The 15,593-nt window shown below is 44.0% G+C and overlaps 2 protein-coding genes across 2 annotated transcripts; one reads left to right on the top strand and one right to left on the bottom strand.

Annotated features, from left to right (window-relative positions):
- Positions 1–320: 320 nt before the first annotated feature.
- LOC311124190 (claudin-4-like) lies at positions 321–1,328 on the bottom strand (the record flags this gene model as incomplete). Its single annotated transcript, XM_084198382.1, has 2 exons — positions 321–397; positions 524–1,328. The coding sequence occupies 2 exons, from the start codon at positions 1,326–1,328 to the stop codon at positions 321–323; spliced, it is 882 nt and encodes a 293-aa protein (XP_084054508.1).
- A 12,889-nt stretch (positions 1,329–14,217) lies between these two features.
- Positions 14,218–14,853, top strand: LOC311124188 (claudin-4-like; the record flags this gene model as incomplete). Its single annotated transcript, XM_084198381.1, has 1 exon — positions 14,218–14,853. The coding sequence occupies one exon, from the start codon at positions 14,218–14,220 to the stop codon at positions 14,851–14,853; it is 636 nt and encodes a 211-aa protein (XP_084054507.1).
- Between the last annotated feature and the right edge of the window lie 740 nt (positions 14,854–15,593).

The raw sequence follows: 15,593 nt of genomic DNA, 5'->3' as shown, positions 1-15,593 counted from the left end.
GTATCAATACGGATATAGGAAATCAGAGAGGTAACAGTGAGAATATGTCCCTTCATTGTAGTCTCCTCAGGAACTTCTCCTCACAGTCTAAATTAACTGAATGTTTGAACACAATATGTCATGAACTCCCCTTTGACATGTTAAAGAGAAGGTGGAACAATAACTATGTTGCTTTCACACCTATCTGGTCCCTTACGATATTCTAACATTGAACAGATAGGATAGAGGCCGTTTCTCATCATAGAATTACATATAGAATCACAATTATTGGATCCCCTATGGTTTTTATAACAAGAACGTACAGCTTCTGGACAGAGACATTAGTGGGAGGCTGATGTAGTCGTTGTTGAGTCTGGGTTCTTCCTCTTCAAGGTGCTGCAGCAGAGTAAGGTCCCTCCTATCAGGAGCATAGAGGCGGACCATCTACAGAATTCAGCAAAAAATAAAAAATCATCCCACGGGTATTTTTGAATATTCTGTGTCAAGTAATAGACCAAGAAGACAGTGGTGAGTTGCAGGATACCAGCCAGGATGAAGAATATTCCAACGATGAACCTGGCCTTGACTCTGGTCCTGTTACTCTTGATGCAGTTACAGCACTTGGTCCCAAAAATGGACCCCATCACTCCTAGAGCTCCCAGGATGGTGGAGATGGAGGTGATCTTCAGCGTATCCATCCGTATGTCCCAATATGTGCCCAATATAGAGATAGCAAATGGCACTAGGGAGACTACCCATCCACAGATTCCCATCATCCATCCAAAGACTCCCACAGTGGTGCACAGTATGAAACCTCCAATCAGCAGCAGGGCGGCCGCCCCCCAGCCGAAGTACAGCGAGGCCCCCAGCTCAGCCTTCCATCCGATCCCCTTGGAGTAGTCACTGTTGATTGATCTGGCTACCATGGAAACAGGGATGAGGATGAGAATTCCAGCCAGCATGAAAAGTATTCCAGAGATAATTATCAACTTGGCCTGAGACGTTTGTTCTTTGATGCAGTTGGTGCACTTGGCTCCAACCACGGAGACCGTGACCCCCAGAACCCCCAGGATGATGGCAGTGATGATCATGGCTCCGGCATTCTCCATATTGGGGGGCCTGTTCCCCCTTAAGTTGTGCACATTACACTGTGTCTGTCCCGTGCTTTGGGTCACACAACTCATCCACAGGCCGCGCAAGTTCACCTCTGTGGTGGTAAAGTTAGCTGCTATGAAGGTTGTCTCTATCCAGGTGGGGAGTGCACAGATCACGATGGTAAGTATTAATCCTATGACTCCCAGGGCAATGCCCACGACCTCCACCATTTCCACGATATCCACGATATCCATGCCCATCAAAATGCTTTATCACTGACTGCGTCTCGCTCAGCAGATTCGTTCACTCTGATGTTCGTTGCTGAGGTCTTCTATAGATTGGAGAGCTGAGCCACTCAGAAAACCTCTATAACTGCTCAATGCTGTGATGTCACTTAAATATATTGTCATGGAAACATAAATCCTATCAATACGGGTGTGGGGTAGTATGTGGTTGCGACCCAAATGTGTGAAAAACTCGACTTATTTTCAAACTCTCAAGATTTTCAGATAATCTTACACCCACGGCCTGTTCTGAGAAGAAATTATAAAGGTACGCCTCACAGTTTTTTAACCGCATCCTTTATTGCTGTTTTCACCTTCCTAATATTGAGTTGCACCCCCCATTTTGCCCTCAAAACAGCCTAAATTCAACGGGCATGGAGTATACAAGATTTTGTATACTCAATGTATATGAAGACACTGGTGTGGTGCTGGAGATAATGAATATGAGATTACAAATAAGCAGTCCACCTTTAAGAAATGTTAAGTCCCACCAAAAAGCAGGTCTTCATGTAAAGCAGTGGATAATGGCATGGATTATGAGAGCGGAAGCGCAGCCTATCCAGCAATGAAGCACAGTGCCCATGGAAGGAGAGATTTGCCAATTTGCCATTTGTGCCAGTTGATCTCGTATTAAGAACCATAACTATTGGTTTCCCCCCATTTCATTTAATTTGATTAAAAACCAAGCATAGCCTACCCTCCCCTTAATTAATCAAAGCTGGTTTAGCAGCTTCTTATAGGTACATATTTTCATCCTGGCCATACATTAGCCAAGTAGCCTATGAATGAAGGGGTTTTAAATGGTCTGCTGAGAGTGCCTTGAAATATTTGAGTTTTTTGGCCCTCATGCTTTTTTATGATTCACAATTCACATACCTGCATACTTAATTTTGATTGTTCAAGTAGGCTATCCATCCCCATTTTCAAAGAGCGCCCTCGTCCGATTACCAAAGACCCGCTCCTCCAAACTATTCTGTCCTCCTATAATGCCATATTAATGGCAGATTGTTTTGACAATGTGTCTCGGACATAGGCAACAATATAATTGACAGGAGCCTAGTATTTTGTATATTAGTGTAAATGTTTTGCATAAAGACATTTAGGCCTACGAGTGGACATAATGCCATGGAACGAGAGAAATTAGATTAATGAAATCTTGCTTCTGACCCCATCCTATTTAGAAATATTGTTGTTGTTTTAAAAATTAGATTGCTTGTTTTTCAATTCATTTGATTAAAAACCAAGCATAACCTCCTCAATGAAGGCTTTTTCTTGTCCTGCCCAATGCATTCGCTAAGATTTACTATTGGGATTTTTAATAGAGCCCTAGGACATGTAAAGAAAGAAAGAACGGTTCACTGTTGTTATAAAAGGGTTAATAGAAATGCCTGACATGTCTGCAGTCATGGACAAGTAGCTTTGTTATATGTTCTTAAACTACAAATAGGAATGTTTTAAAAAACACTGAATCATGTTGCAGGTTCAATTTTAAAAACTAGTTTCATTGAAGTACGGAAGCAGATATAAAACATAATAGCAATTAGATAGTGATTTTAAAGTAATGGAGTATGGAGCGCTGCATGCTGCCTTCGTACTTAAATGGGAGATACAACACCTGTGTACAGCTGAACCAGTCTGACCTGGTCCTTGGCCTACAGGTGTATGTTTATAACGTTTATTCACATTTATAAACTGCCCAGATGAAATGATTCAAACAGCACCAGTACTTACTTAGTCATATACTACCACATGCATGTCTGAGGTAAGGGTTTGCTTCACAGCCTGGCGTGCCAGGACTCTAGACACCTGACTGGTGAATGAAACCACTGCAGGGATTGGTTTAAAGATATTAGGTCAGAGAGAGAGAGAGAGAGAGAGAGAGAGAGAAGAGAGAGAGAGAGAGAGAGAGAGAGAGAGAGAGAGAGAGAGAGAGAGAGAGAGAGAGAGGAGAGAGAGAGAGAGAGAGAGAGAGAGAGAGAGAGAGAGAGGGGGGGAGAGAGAGAGAGAGAGAGAGAGAGAGAGAGAGAGAGAGAGAGAGAGAGAGAGAGGAGAGAGCTGTGTGCGTGTAATTCCATACCTGTATGAGATGGCAAGGTGAAGCTACTTTATGCATCTCAGATCTACATGATGTGCCTAGAGTGTTATTGATGGACAACCCCACCTCGATTCTGCCATATTGCTTTCACCTATCCATTCCTATCAGATCTGTGAAGGGAAGTAACTTAAGCAGAAGGGGGGGTCCTATTTTCCAGCCTTGATCTTATTCAAAGAACTCACTGCCAATCATCAACTAACGGGTGTCTGTATTTTTTTCAAGCCAACCACCATAACACAATCAGTTTTCATGTTTTTCCTTATTAAGGCAGATTTACAGCAGGAGCCTATTGGCTATCTGGAAAATCAAACGGGGGGAAATTGACACTTAATTCTGCCTTACTTACTAAGTATTCAGACCCTTTTATTACGAGAGTCCAAATTGAAGTCAGGTGCATCCTGTTCCCATTGATCATCCTTGAGGTGTTTCTACAACTTGATTGGAGTCCACCTGTGTTAAATTCAATTGATTCGACATGATTTGGAAAGGCAAACACCTGTCTATATAAGGTCCCATAGCTGATAGTGCATGTCAGAGGAAAAGCCATGAGGTTGAAGGAATTGTCCTTAGAGCTCAGAGAGGCGCAGTGGTCTAAGGCTGTGCCACTAGAGATCCTGGTTCGAATCCAGGCTCTGTTGTAGCCGGCCATGACTGGGAGACCCATGGGTCGGCGCGCAAATGGTCCAGAGTAGGGGAGGGAATGGCCGGCAGGGATGTAGCTCAGTTGATAGAGCATGGCGTTTGCAATGCCAGGGTTGTGCGTTCGATTCCCACAGGGGGTAGGAAAAAAAAAAAGTATGCATTCACTAACTGTAAGTCGCTCTGGATAAGAGCGTCTGCTAAATGACTAAAATGTGAGACAGGATTGTGTCGAGGCACAGATCTGTGGAAGGTACCACAAAATTGTCTGCAGCATTGAAGTCCCCAAGAACACAGTGGCCTCCATCATTCTTAAATGGAAGAAGATTGAACCACCAAGACTCTACCTAGAGCTGGCTGCCCGGCCAAACTGAGCAATAGGATAGAAGGGCCTTGGTCAGGGAGGTGACCAAGAACCCAAATATTAGGAAGAAGTCATAGTTGTGTCTGCAGCTGTGACCAAATGGGGAAAAAACAGTTATGTTTAAATCTAGGTCAGTTGGCATAAACATATAGACCAATTTATTTTGCCCTTTTACAGGAAACCATAGTTAGAAATTAATGAAGCAGATGTGAAGTTGAGCGTTTAAGGGTAAATAGGTCAGGCTGGTGTCTGCGTTCTATAAGAGATGTCAGGTGTAAACTTGGCCTAGGGTTGCAAGGCAAAAACAGAGAGGAAGTGATGGGTGTGAAAACAGCAAGTAACTTGCACACAGCTGTCATGGGGCCCTTACCGACTGATTCTGACAGTTGTTTTTACCCAAATGTGTTAGCCCAAACTTTATAGGGTTTTACATTTCATGATTGCCTGAAATAAAATAAAAAATTAACGCACATGAATAATTTTAGCGGTTCATTTATAGGGGAAATGTCCATTTTGGGGGGTAGGGGGTCCCCCTCAAAGGCATTTTGAAATGGGCTCCCAAATCGCTAAGTCCACCCTAGCTTACATGGGCGATGATGGAATCGTATTTTTGACCCATTAACATCTGGTTATCAACTCAGACCACGTACATACTACCTAGACAAAGATAAGACCTTGGCCCTGTTCAGAATCAACCTCGGGGTAGGAAGAAGCACGAGGTTCCACCAAATGAAGTCAGGAGACAGCACAAGAGTTGCAATTTAAAAAGAGTTGCATTTTATTGTAAATAATAATGGAAAAGTTGTTTAATTTGGTGGTATTTCCACCACCTATAGAAACATCCACTTCAACCCCAGCCCTTAGACAGCATGCTTACATCTCCCTCTCAAGCGGTTTTAAAAGGAAGTGGTAACTGTGATTCTATTCTGTGCGTCACTGATTCAACACATGGCAATATTTTTATGTGGCCATTTTTAGTAAGGGTTACTGATTCAAAGAACAATATCAGTCCCTGAAAGTGCCAGTGTGGGTGCAGGCTTTTGTTCCAGCCAAGCAGTAACACACCTGATTCAACTGATCAAAGTCTGCATTGAAGACTAACATTTTAAGTGTAGCCATTATCAATAATCATATTGCTTCCAACTATACTGTATGTATTGCTTACAACCTATTGCTTAGAGTGGTAGAATGGCTCAGATAAATTAAGGTTGTGTAAGACACGATTTAGGGAATCAGAGACAGTTGTCAACTCAGGCTTTTCTCATGAAGCAGCAGCAGACTATGGTCCCTCCTATCAGAAGCAGTGAAGAGGCCCACCTATTAAATTCAGCTGAAAACATAAGGTTATTACTCCGCAGGAAGTTCTCTTGGTCCGAGTTTAGTGTCAAGTCAAGGGCAACCAAGAAGATCAAGATCAGGTGGATGAGACCAGCCAGGATGAAGAATATTCTGCCAAAGATAATCACTTCAACTTTAGACATATTCATATTTATCTGGGTACAGTTGGTGCACTGTAGCTGAGATGGAGAGTATCTGTCACGGTTTCGGCCGAGGCTGCCTCTCCCTTGTTCGGGCAGGCTTTGGCGTTCGTTGTCTCCGGAATACTAGCTGCCACCGTTATATGTTTCATGTTCGTTTGCTTTTGTCTGATTGTTGTCACACCTGTTTTCAGTTAGTGTCATTAGTGTCTATTTGGTTCTCGTTGTGTTGTCAGGTGTTGTGTGTTATTGATTTTGGTCTGTCGTGTGTAGGGCTGATTTTCGCTATTTCGCTCGGTTAAGCTTCCCTCCACTGCGTGGAGTGTTTACGCACCTGTGTAGTGTCGCTTTTGTTTTGTTCGCCTTCGTGCGTAATATCGCCTCGCCTTCGGGCAAGTGTTCTCGTATTTCCTTGTTGGAGATTCACTAAAGTCTGTTGGACTATACTTCGGTGTCCTGCGTTTGATTCCACCACTACACCCACCTACAGCACGCGTGACAGTATCATCCCTAGCAACCCTAGAATAATGGAGAAGTAGGTGATGATCTGAGTTAGTCTGACCTCTCTGTACTGTGGAAAGTCCATCAATCCCGATGTAAACAAAGCACAGGCCACTATGGAGACAATCCATCCCATTACTCCCATAGTGATGCCCACGATCTCCATGCCCATCAACATGCACTTCCTGGAAGAACAAGGATGTGACTCAACAAAGAGACTCCAGAACAGTGGATATGTTATATTTCCAGAGAAGATCCTGGATGCTACAGGCCTACAGCTTCATTCTTTGCAAGCAAAGTTCTAAAACAGCAGATTGTTCAACGTTCTTTTCTCACAGATGTTTGTTGCAGAGTTCTTCTCTGATACTAGAGAGCCCGGCCAGTCAGAAGCCCAAGGGCGCTTGACGTCATCTGCTGCCATGGAAACACAACCTGTACAGATTTGGTGAAGTGTGTGATCGTTACCGTGTGTGAGGAAATGGTGAGCCTGTTTCTACCCCAACTGTTTTGTTGTTGTCCTGTCAGAAGTAAGCAATATGGCAATATTGCACAAGCTCCCCTAAGACTTTTTGAAGACTAATTCTGTGCACTTCTATTGAGAAACACTGTTATATGGTAACATAAGATCATATAAGATACCAGTGATGGAATTTAAGTGAGTTGTAAAGTTGGGAATGTCTCTCTTAAAGCAGTAGCAGCAGCAGCTGCACAAGACTATGGTCCCAACCACAATATGAAATAAACTCCTCTATGACCTTTTGCAGACAGAGCTGTTAGCAAGAGGTTGATTGAGTCGTTGTTGAGTCTGTCTGGATCCTCTTGAAGATGCAGCAGCAGAGTATGGTCCCTCCTATCAGAAGCATGGAGGCAGACCACCTATTGAATTGAGCCAAGTAACCCAAAACAGTTGCCTGTGCCCATGCCCAGGAGCAGGGCGGCCGCCCCCAGCCGAAGTACAGCAAGGCCCCCAGCTCAGTCTTTCCTCCAATCCTAGTGGAGGAATCACTGATGATTGAAATGGCTACCATGGAAACAGGGATGAGGATGAAAATTCCGGCCAGGATGAAGTTTTCCAGAGATGATTATCAACTTGGCCTGAGAAGTTTATTCTTTGATGCAGTTGGTGCACTTGGTTCCGACCACGTAGACCTTGACCCCCAAAACCCCCAGTCTTTACCAACAAAGTTCTAGAACAACATAACATTATCTTCCACATGTTCTCGCCTTCTGATTCTACTGTAACTGGAGATCTGGGTTAGTCACAAGGCCACTACATCTACGTGATGCTGGGATGTCACTTAAATATGTTGTCATGAAAACAACCTATTCATTCAGATGTGGGGCAGTATGTGGTTGAGACCCGCTTGAGGGAGATACTGGTGACATTCAGAGTTAGATTGAAACTACATGTTGAAAAACCCTTGAGTGTGAAATACATAATCGTAAGGTTGGATTGATGGACTGAAATGAACTATACAACAGACTAAATAGACTAATGATAACAGTTTCATGGACATGGCTTGATATAATTCTACACTATGATATATGTTTCAGTCAGAAGGTCCCAGTCACTGACTGTAGCTTGTGGTTAACGTGGTGAACATAAACAGGAAATGCACGGCAGCAACCAGGAAACGCTTTGCAGTCAGATACGTTTTTTTATTTGAACATCTTTAGTAGAGTTAAACAATCAACTTCTGATTCAACTCTTTCTCCACTTAAATTCATCCCATTTTAAAGAAACATCAAGAGAAGTATCAGTGAGAATACTTCCCTTCATTGTAGTCTCCTGAGGAACAACTTCTCACAGTCTAAATTAACTGAATGTTTGAACACAATATGTCATAAACTCCCCTTTGACATGTTAAAGAGAAGGTGGAATAATAACGATGTTGCTTTCACACCTATCTAGTCCCTTCTGATATTCTAACATTGAAAAGATAGGATAGAGGCCATTTTTCATCATAGAATTACGTATAGAATCACAATTCTTGGATCCCCTATGGTTTTTATAACAAGAAAGTACAGCTTCTGGACAGAGATATTAGTGGGAGGCAGATTTAGTCGTTGTCGAGTCTGGGTTCTTCCTCTTCAAGGTGCTGCAGCAGAGTATGGTCCCTCCTATCAGGAGCATGGAGGCGGACCATCTACAGAATTCAGCAAAAAAGAACAAAACCTCCCACCGGTATTTTGGAATATTCTGTGTCAAGTAATAGACCAAGAAGACAGTGGTGAGTTGCAGGGTACCAGACAGGATAAAGAATATTCCAACGATGAACCTGGCCTTGACCCTGGTCCTGTTACTCTTGATGCAGTTACAGCACTTGGTCCCAAAGATGGACCCCATCACTCCTAGAGCTCCCAGGATGGTGGAGATGCAGGTGATCTTCAGCATATCCATCGGTATTTCCCAATATGGGCCGAAAATAGTCATATAACAGGGCACTAGGGAGACTACCCATCCACAGATTCCCATCATCCATCCAAAAACTCCCACAGTGATGCACAGTATGAAACCTCCAATCAGGAGCAGGGCGGCCGCCCCCCAGCCGAAGTACAGCGAGTTCCCCAGCTCAGCCTTCCCTCCGATCAACTTGGAGAAGTCACTGTTAAATGATCTGGCTACCATGGAAACAGGGATGAGGATGAGAATTCCGGCCAGGATGAAAAGTATTCCAGAGATAATTATCAACTTGGCCTGAGACGTTTGTTTTTTGATGCAGTTGGTGCACTTGGCTCCAACCATGGAGACCATGACCCCCAGAACTCCCAGGATGATGGCAGTGAGGATCATGGCTCCGGCATACTCCATACTGGGGGGCCTGTTCCCCCTTAAGTTGTGTACATTACACTGTGTCTGTCCCGTGCTTTGGGTCACACAACTCATCCACAGGCCGCGCAAGTACACCTCTGTGGTGGTAAAGTTAGCTGCTATGAAGGTTGCCTCTATCCAGGTGGGGAGTGCACAGATCACGATGGTAAGTATTAATCCTATGACTCCCAGGGCAATGCCCATGACCTCCACCATTTCCACGATATCCACGATATCCATGCCCATCAAAATGCTTTATCACTGACTGCGTCTCGCTCAGCAGATTCGTTCACTCTGATGTTCGTTGCTGAGGTCTTCTATAAGATTGGAAAGCTGAGCCACTCAGAAAACCTCTATAACTGCTCAATGCTGTGATGTCACTTAAATATATTGTCATGGAAACATAAATCCTATCAATACGGGTGTGGGGTAGTATGTGGTTGCGACCCAAATGTTTGAAAAACTCAACTTATTTTCAAACTCTCAAGATTTTCAGATAATCTTACACCCACGGCCTGTTCTGAGAAGAAATTATGAAGGTACGCCTCACAGTTTTTTAACCGCATCTTTTATTGCTGTTTTCACCTTCCTAATATTGAGTTGCACCCCCCCTTTTGCCCTCAAAACAGCCTAAATTCAACGGGCATGGAGTAAGATTTTGTACTCAATGTATATGAAGACACTGGTGTGGTGCTGGAGATAATGAATATGAGATTAGAAATTAGCAGTCCACCTTTAAGAAATGTTAAGTCCCACCAAAAAGCAGGTCTTCATGTAAAGCAGTGGATAATGGCATGGATTATGAGAGCGGAAGCGCAGCCTATCCAGCAATGAAGCACAGTGCCCATGGAAGGAGAGATTTGCCAATTTGCCATTTGTGCCAGTTGATCTCGTATTAAGAAACATAAAAAACTATTGGTTTCGCCCCATTTCATTTAATTTGATTAAAAACCAAGCATAGCCTACCCTCCCCTTAATTAATCAAGGCTGGTTTAGCAGCTTCGATAGGTACATATTTTTATCCTGGCCATACATTAGCCAAGTAGCCTATGAATGAAGCGGTTTTAAATGGTCTGCTGAGAGTGCCTTGAAATATTTGAGGTTTTTTGCAATCATTGCTTTTTTTATGATTCACAATTCACATACCTGCATACTTAATTTCGCTTGATCAAGTAGGCTATCCATCCCCATTTTCAAAGAGCACCCCTCGTCCGATTACCAAAGACCGAGCATAGCCTCCTCAGTTAAGGCTTTTTTTTGTCCTGCCCAATGCATTCGCTAAGATTTATATTGGGTTTTTAATAGAGCCCTAGGATATGTAAAGAAAGAAAGAACGGTTCACTGTTGTCATGAAAGGGTTAATAGAAATGCCTTACATGTCTGCAGCCATGGACAAGTAGCTTTGTTATATGTTCTTAAACTACAAATAGGAATGTTTAAAAAACACTGAATCATGTTGCAGGTTCAATTTTCTAAACTAGTTTCATTGAAGTACGAAGGCAACAGATATAAAACATAATAGCAATTAGATAGTGATTTTAAAGTAATGGAGTATGGAGCGCTGCATGCTGCCTTCGTATTTAAATGGGAGCTACAACACCTGTGTACAGCTGAACCAGTCTGACCTGGTCCTTGGCCTACAGGTGTATGGGTTTATACGTTTATTCACTTTTATAAACTGCCCAGATGAAATGATCAAACAGCACCAGTACTTACTTAGTCATATTCTACCCACATGCATGTCTGAGGTTAGGGTTTGCTTTATAGCCTGGCGTGCCAGGACTCTAGACACCTGACTGGTGAACGAAACCACTGCATGGGGTTGGTTTAAAGATATTAGGTAAGAGAGAGAGAGAGAGCGAGAGAGCAAGAGAGCAAGAGAGCGAGAGCAAGAGAGCGAGACAGAGAGAGAGACAGAGAGAGAGACAGAGAGAGAGAGAGAGAGAGAGAGAGAGAGAGAGAGGAGAGAGAGAGAGAGAGAGAGAGAGAGAGAGAGAGAGAGAGAGAGAGAGAGAGAGAGAGAGAGAGAGAGAGAGAGAGAGAGAGAGAGAGAGAGAGAGAGAGAGAGAGAGAGAGAGAGAGAGAGAGAGAGAGAGAGAGAGAGAGAGAGAGAGAGAGAGAGAGAGAGAGAGAGAGAGACGGAGAGACGGAGACGGAGACGAGACGGAGACGGAGACGGGGAGGGAGAGGGAGGGAGAGGGAGGGGAGAGGGAGAGGGAGAGGAGAGGGGAGAGGTGTGTGTGTGTAATTCCATACCTACAGTATATGAGATGGCAAGGTGAAGCTACTTTATGCATCTCAGATCTACATGATGTGCCTAGAGTGTGATTGATGGACAACCCCACCTCGATTCTGCCATATTGCTTTCACCTATCCATTCCTATCAGATCTGTGAACGGGAGGTAACTTAAGCAGAAGGGGGGGTCCTATTTTCCAGCCTTGATCTTATACAAAGAACTCACTGCCAAGCATCAACCAATCGGGTGTCTGTATTCTTTTCAAGCCAACCACCATAACCCAATCAGTCTTCATGTTTTTCCTTATAAAGGCAGAATTTTCAGCAGGAGCCTTTTGGCAATCTGGAAAAACGCACGCGGGACTTTGAGAGGATGAATGAAATACAAACTATTAAATTAAGAATGGCCAGAAACTGTATCTCAGATCCACTCTATAGACCACACATGTCCAGTCTGTTGTAATACCAGGCATGGAAGACAGACAGAGTGTTGTTCAGAGGAGTGCACTTAGAGCTAGCAGTCAGCAAGTGGGAAGTTGGTGGGGGAGTTAAGGTTAGGGTTAGGTTAAGTGTTAGGGTTTAGGGAAAAAAGGATTTTGAACGGGAATCAATTGTTTGATCCCAACAAGGAGAGTAAAACAAATACAGTGGGGGAAAAAAGTATTTAGTCAGCCACCAATTGTGCAAGTTCTCCCACTTAAAAAGATGAGAGAGGCCTGTAATTTTCATCCTAGGTACACGTCAACTATGACAGACAAATTGAGGAGAAAAAATCCAGAAAATCACACGCCTGGTCCGGCACCGGTCAGCTGCTCCACTCCGGAGCTAGAGCAATCCGCTCCACCAGTGTTCAGTCCAGCTCCGGCCAGCAGGGCCAGACTGGACCAGGGACGCTTTGGGGGGTTAGAGAGGGAGTGGGGGTCATGCCCGGATCCGGATCCGCCGCCGAGGCGGAATGCCCACCCCGTCCCTCCCCTGTTGTGTTTGGTTGGCGCGGTCGGAGTCCGCTCCTCTAGGGGGGGGTACTGTCATGCCCTGGCTCGGGGGACTCTCGTATGTTGAGCCAGGGTGTTAGTTTCTATGTTTTGTGTTGTAGGTTGTGGGTCTAGTTTTGCATTTCTATGTTGGCCAGGGTGGCTCCCAATCAGAGACGGCTGTAGCTTGTTGTCTCTGATTGGGAGTCATACTTAGGTAGCCGTTAGGCATTCGTTTGGTGTGGTTTCTTGTTCCGTGTTGGTTTGTGTATGTAACCAGGGACGTCACGTTATCGTTTTGTTGTTTTGTTCGTGTGATCATTATTTAAATAAAATATGTTCGCATTCCACGCTGCGCCTTGGTCCTCTCTTCCCGACGATCGTGACATAATCAAAGCTGGTTTAGCAGCTTCTTATAGGTACATATTTTTATCCTGGCCATACATTAGCCAAGTAGCCTATGAATGAAGGGGTTTTAAATGGTCTGCTGAGAGTGCCTTGACATTTTTTTTGGAGATTTTTTACCATCATGCTTTTTCATGATTCACAATTCACATACCTGCATACTTAATTTCGCTTGTTCAAGTAGGCTATCTATCCCCATTTTCAAAGAGCGCCCCTCGTCCGATTACCAAAGACCCGCTCCTCCAAACTATTCAGTCCTCCTATAATGCCATATTAATGGCAGATTGTTTTGACAATGTGTCTTGCACATAGACAACAATATAATTGACAGGAGCCTAATATTTTGTATAGAAGTGCAAATGTTACGCGTAAAGACATTTAGGCCTACGTGTGCACACAATGCCATGGAACGAGAGAAATGCGATTCATGATATCTTGCTTCTGACCACATCCTATTTAGAAATATATATTAATTTTTTTTGAAAATTAGATTGCTTGTTTTTCATTTAATTTGATTAAAAACCAAGCATAGCCTCCTCAGTTAAGGCTTTTTTTTTGTCCTGCCCAATGCATTCGCTAAGATTTACCATTGGGGTTTTTAAAATAGAGCCCTAGGATACGTTTTAAAAAAAACTGTTCACTGTTGTCATAAAATGGTTAATAGAAATGCCTGACATGTCTGCAGTCATGGACAAGTAGCTTCGTTATATGTTCTTAAACTACAATTAATCATGTAAAAAAAAAAACTGAATCATGTTGCTGGTTCAATTTTAAAAACTAGCTTCATTGAAGTACGAAGGCAACAGATATAAAACATAACAGCAATTAGATAGTGATTTTAAAGTAATGGAGTATGGAGCGCTGCATGCTGCCTTCGTACTTAAATGGGGAGCTACAGCACCTGTGTGCAGCTGAACCAGTCTGACCTGGTCCTTGGCCTACAGGTGTATGGGTTTATACGTTTATTCACATTTATAAACTGCCCAGATGAAATGATTCAAACAGCACCAGTACTTACTTAGTCATATACTACCATATGCATGTCTGATGTTAGGGTTTGCTTCACAGCCTGCCAGGACTCTAGACACCTGACTGGTGAACGAAACCACTGCAGTGGTTTGTTTAAAGATATTAGGTCAGAGAGAGAGAGAGAGAGAGAGAGAGAGAGAGAGAGAGAGATGAAAAAACTCCTCCCTATTCCGTCACTTTTTCACAGTAAACCCTATAAGTCAGAGACGTAGAGGAGGTGAGTTCTTCATTGTCAACATCTACCCTGTTCAGGCTATACTCTCCTGTCTCTCTATATCTCTCCCTCCATAAACTCAATCCGTCCATTCTACCAGGGCTCCATCAGGATGGTTTCGGTTGGGCTACATATGCTGGGCACGGCCCTGGCGATCGTCGGCTGGCTGGGAAGCATCATCATCTGTGCTCTGCCCATGTGGAAGGTGACAGCCTTCATTGGAGAGAACATCGTCACAGCCCAGACCATCTGGGAAGGGTTATGGATGAACTGTGTGACCCAGAGCACGGGACAGATGCAGTGTAAGGTCTACGACTCCCTCCTGGCCTTGCCCCAGGACCTGCAGGCTGCCAGAGCCATGACTGTCATCGCCATTGTCCTGGGGATTCTAGGGGTGATGGTCTCCATCGTCGGAGCCAAGTGCACCAACTGCATCGAGGATGAACCCTCCAAAGCTAAAGTCATGATCATTTCCGTAATCTTCTTGATCCTGGCCGGTATCCTCATCCTTATCCCTGTGTCCTGGTCGGCCAACACCATCATCCGAGACTTCTACAACCCCCTTTTGGTCGAGGCCCAGAGGAAGGAGTTGGGAGCCTCACTCTACATCGGCTGGGGCTCCGCATGGCTGATGATCCTGAGCGGGGCGCTACTCTGCTGCTCCTGTCCCCCTAGCGATGAGAACCACGATGTCAAGTATTCCAAGGATGCTAGCTCCGTGGCTGGCAGCAGCAAGGCCTACGTCTAGAGGGTTAGACACACCACAGACCAGACCACCACAGACGAGCACCAGGGGATGAGGGGATGGACAGCCAGCCTGGTGAGAGGACTGAAGGGAGGTGGTGTTGAAACTCTCCAGGTTGTTCACTGTGCTGTTTTAATGTTTTTACTGAAGCTTTTGCCACATTCTTTGCCCTAATGAAGTTTCTCTCTTGTGTGAATTTGTTGATGGAGTTTTCTTGCTTTTACTGTCATGCTCGACTGTGGTACCAAAGTGAAATATAAGGGTCAATGTATGAGTGTGTTGGCTAAAGTATGTACTTTTCTAGTTACTGTAAAATGTGATGTCAGTTACTGTGCAAATCGTTTAGTCAAATGTAGCAGAATCCTTCTCTAGGACCAAAAATAAAAGTCTACAAACAAGTATCATAAAAACAGAATTCCACTCAATCTTGAACACACTGGTATCATTATTAAAGCATGTTTTTGGACTCTTGGCCTACAGGTGTATGGGTTTATACATGTATTCACATTTATAAACTGCCCAGATGAAATGATTCAAACAGCACCAGTACTTACTTAGTCATATACTACCTCATGCATGTCTGAGGTAAGGGTTTGCTTCACAGCCTGGCGTGCCAGGACTTTAGACACCTGACTGGTGAATGAAACCACTGCAGGGGTTGGTTTAAAGATATTAGGTCAGAGAGAGAGAGAGAGAGAGAGAGAGAGAGAGAGAGAGAGAGAGAGAGAGAGAGAGAGAGAGAG

This window comes from Coregonus lavaretus (genome assembly GCF_964263955.1).
Source record: "Coregonus lavaretus genome assembly, contig: HAP1_SCAFFOLD_3900, whole genome shotgun sequence".
Lineage (NCBI taxonomy): Eukaryota > Metazoa > Chordata > Actinopteri > Salmoniformes > Salmonidae > Coregonus > Coregonus lavaretus.
This window is presented reverse-complemented; position numbering and strand designations above follow the sequence as displayed.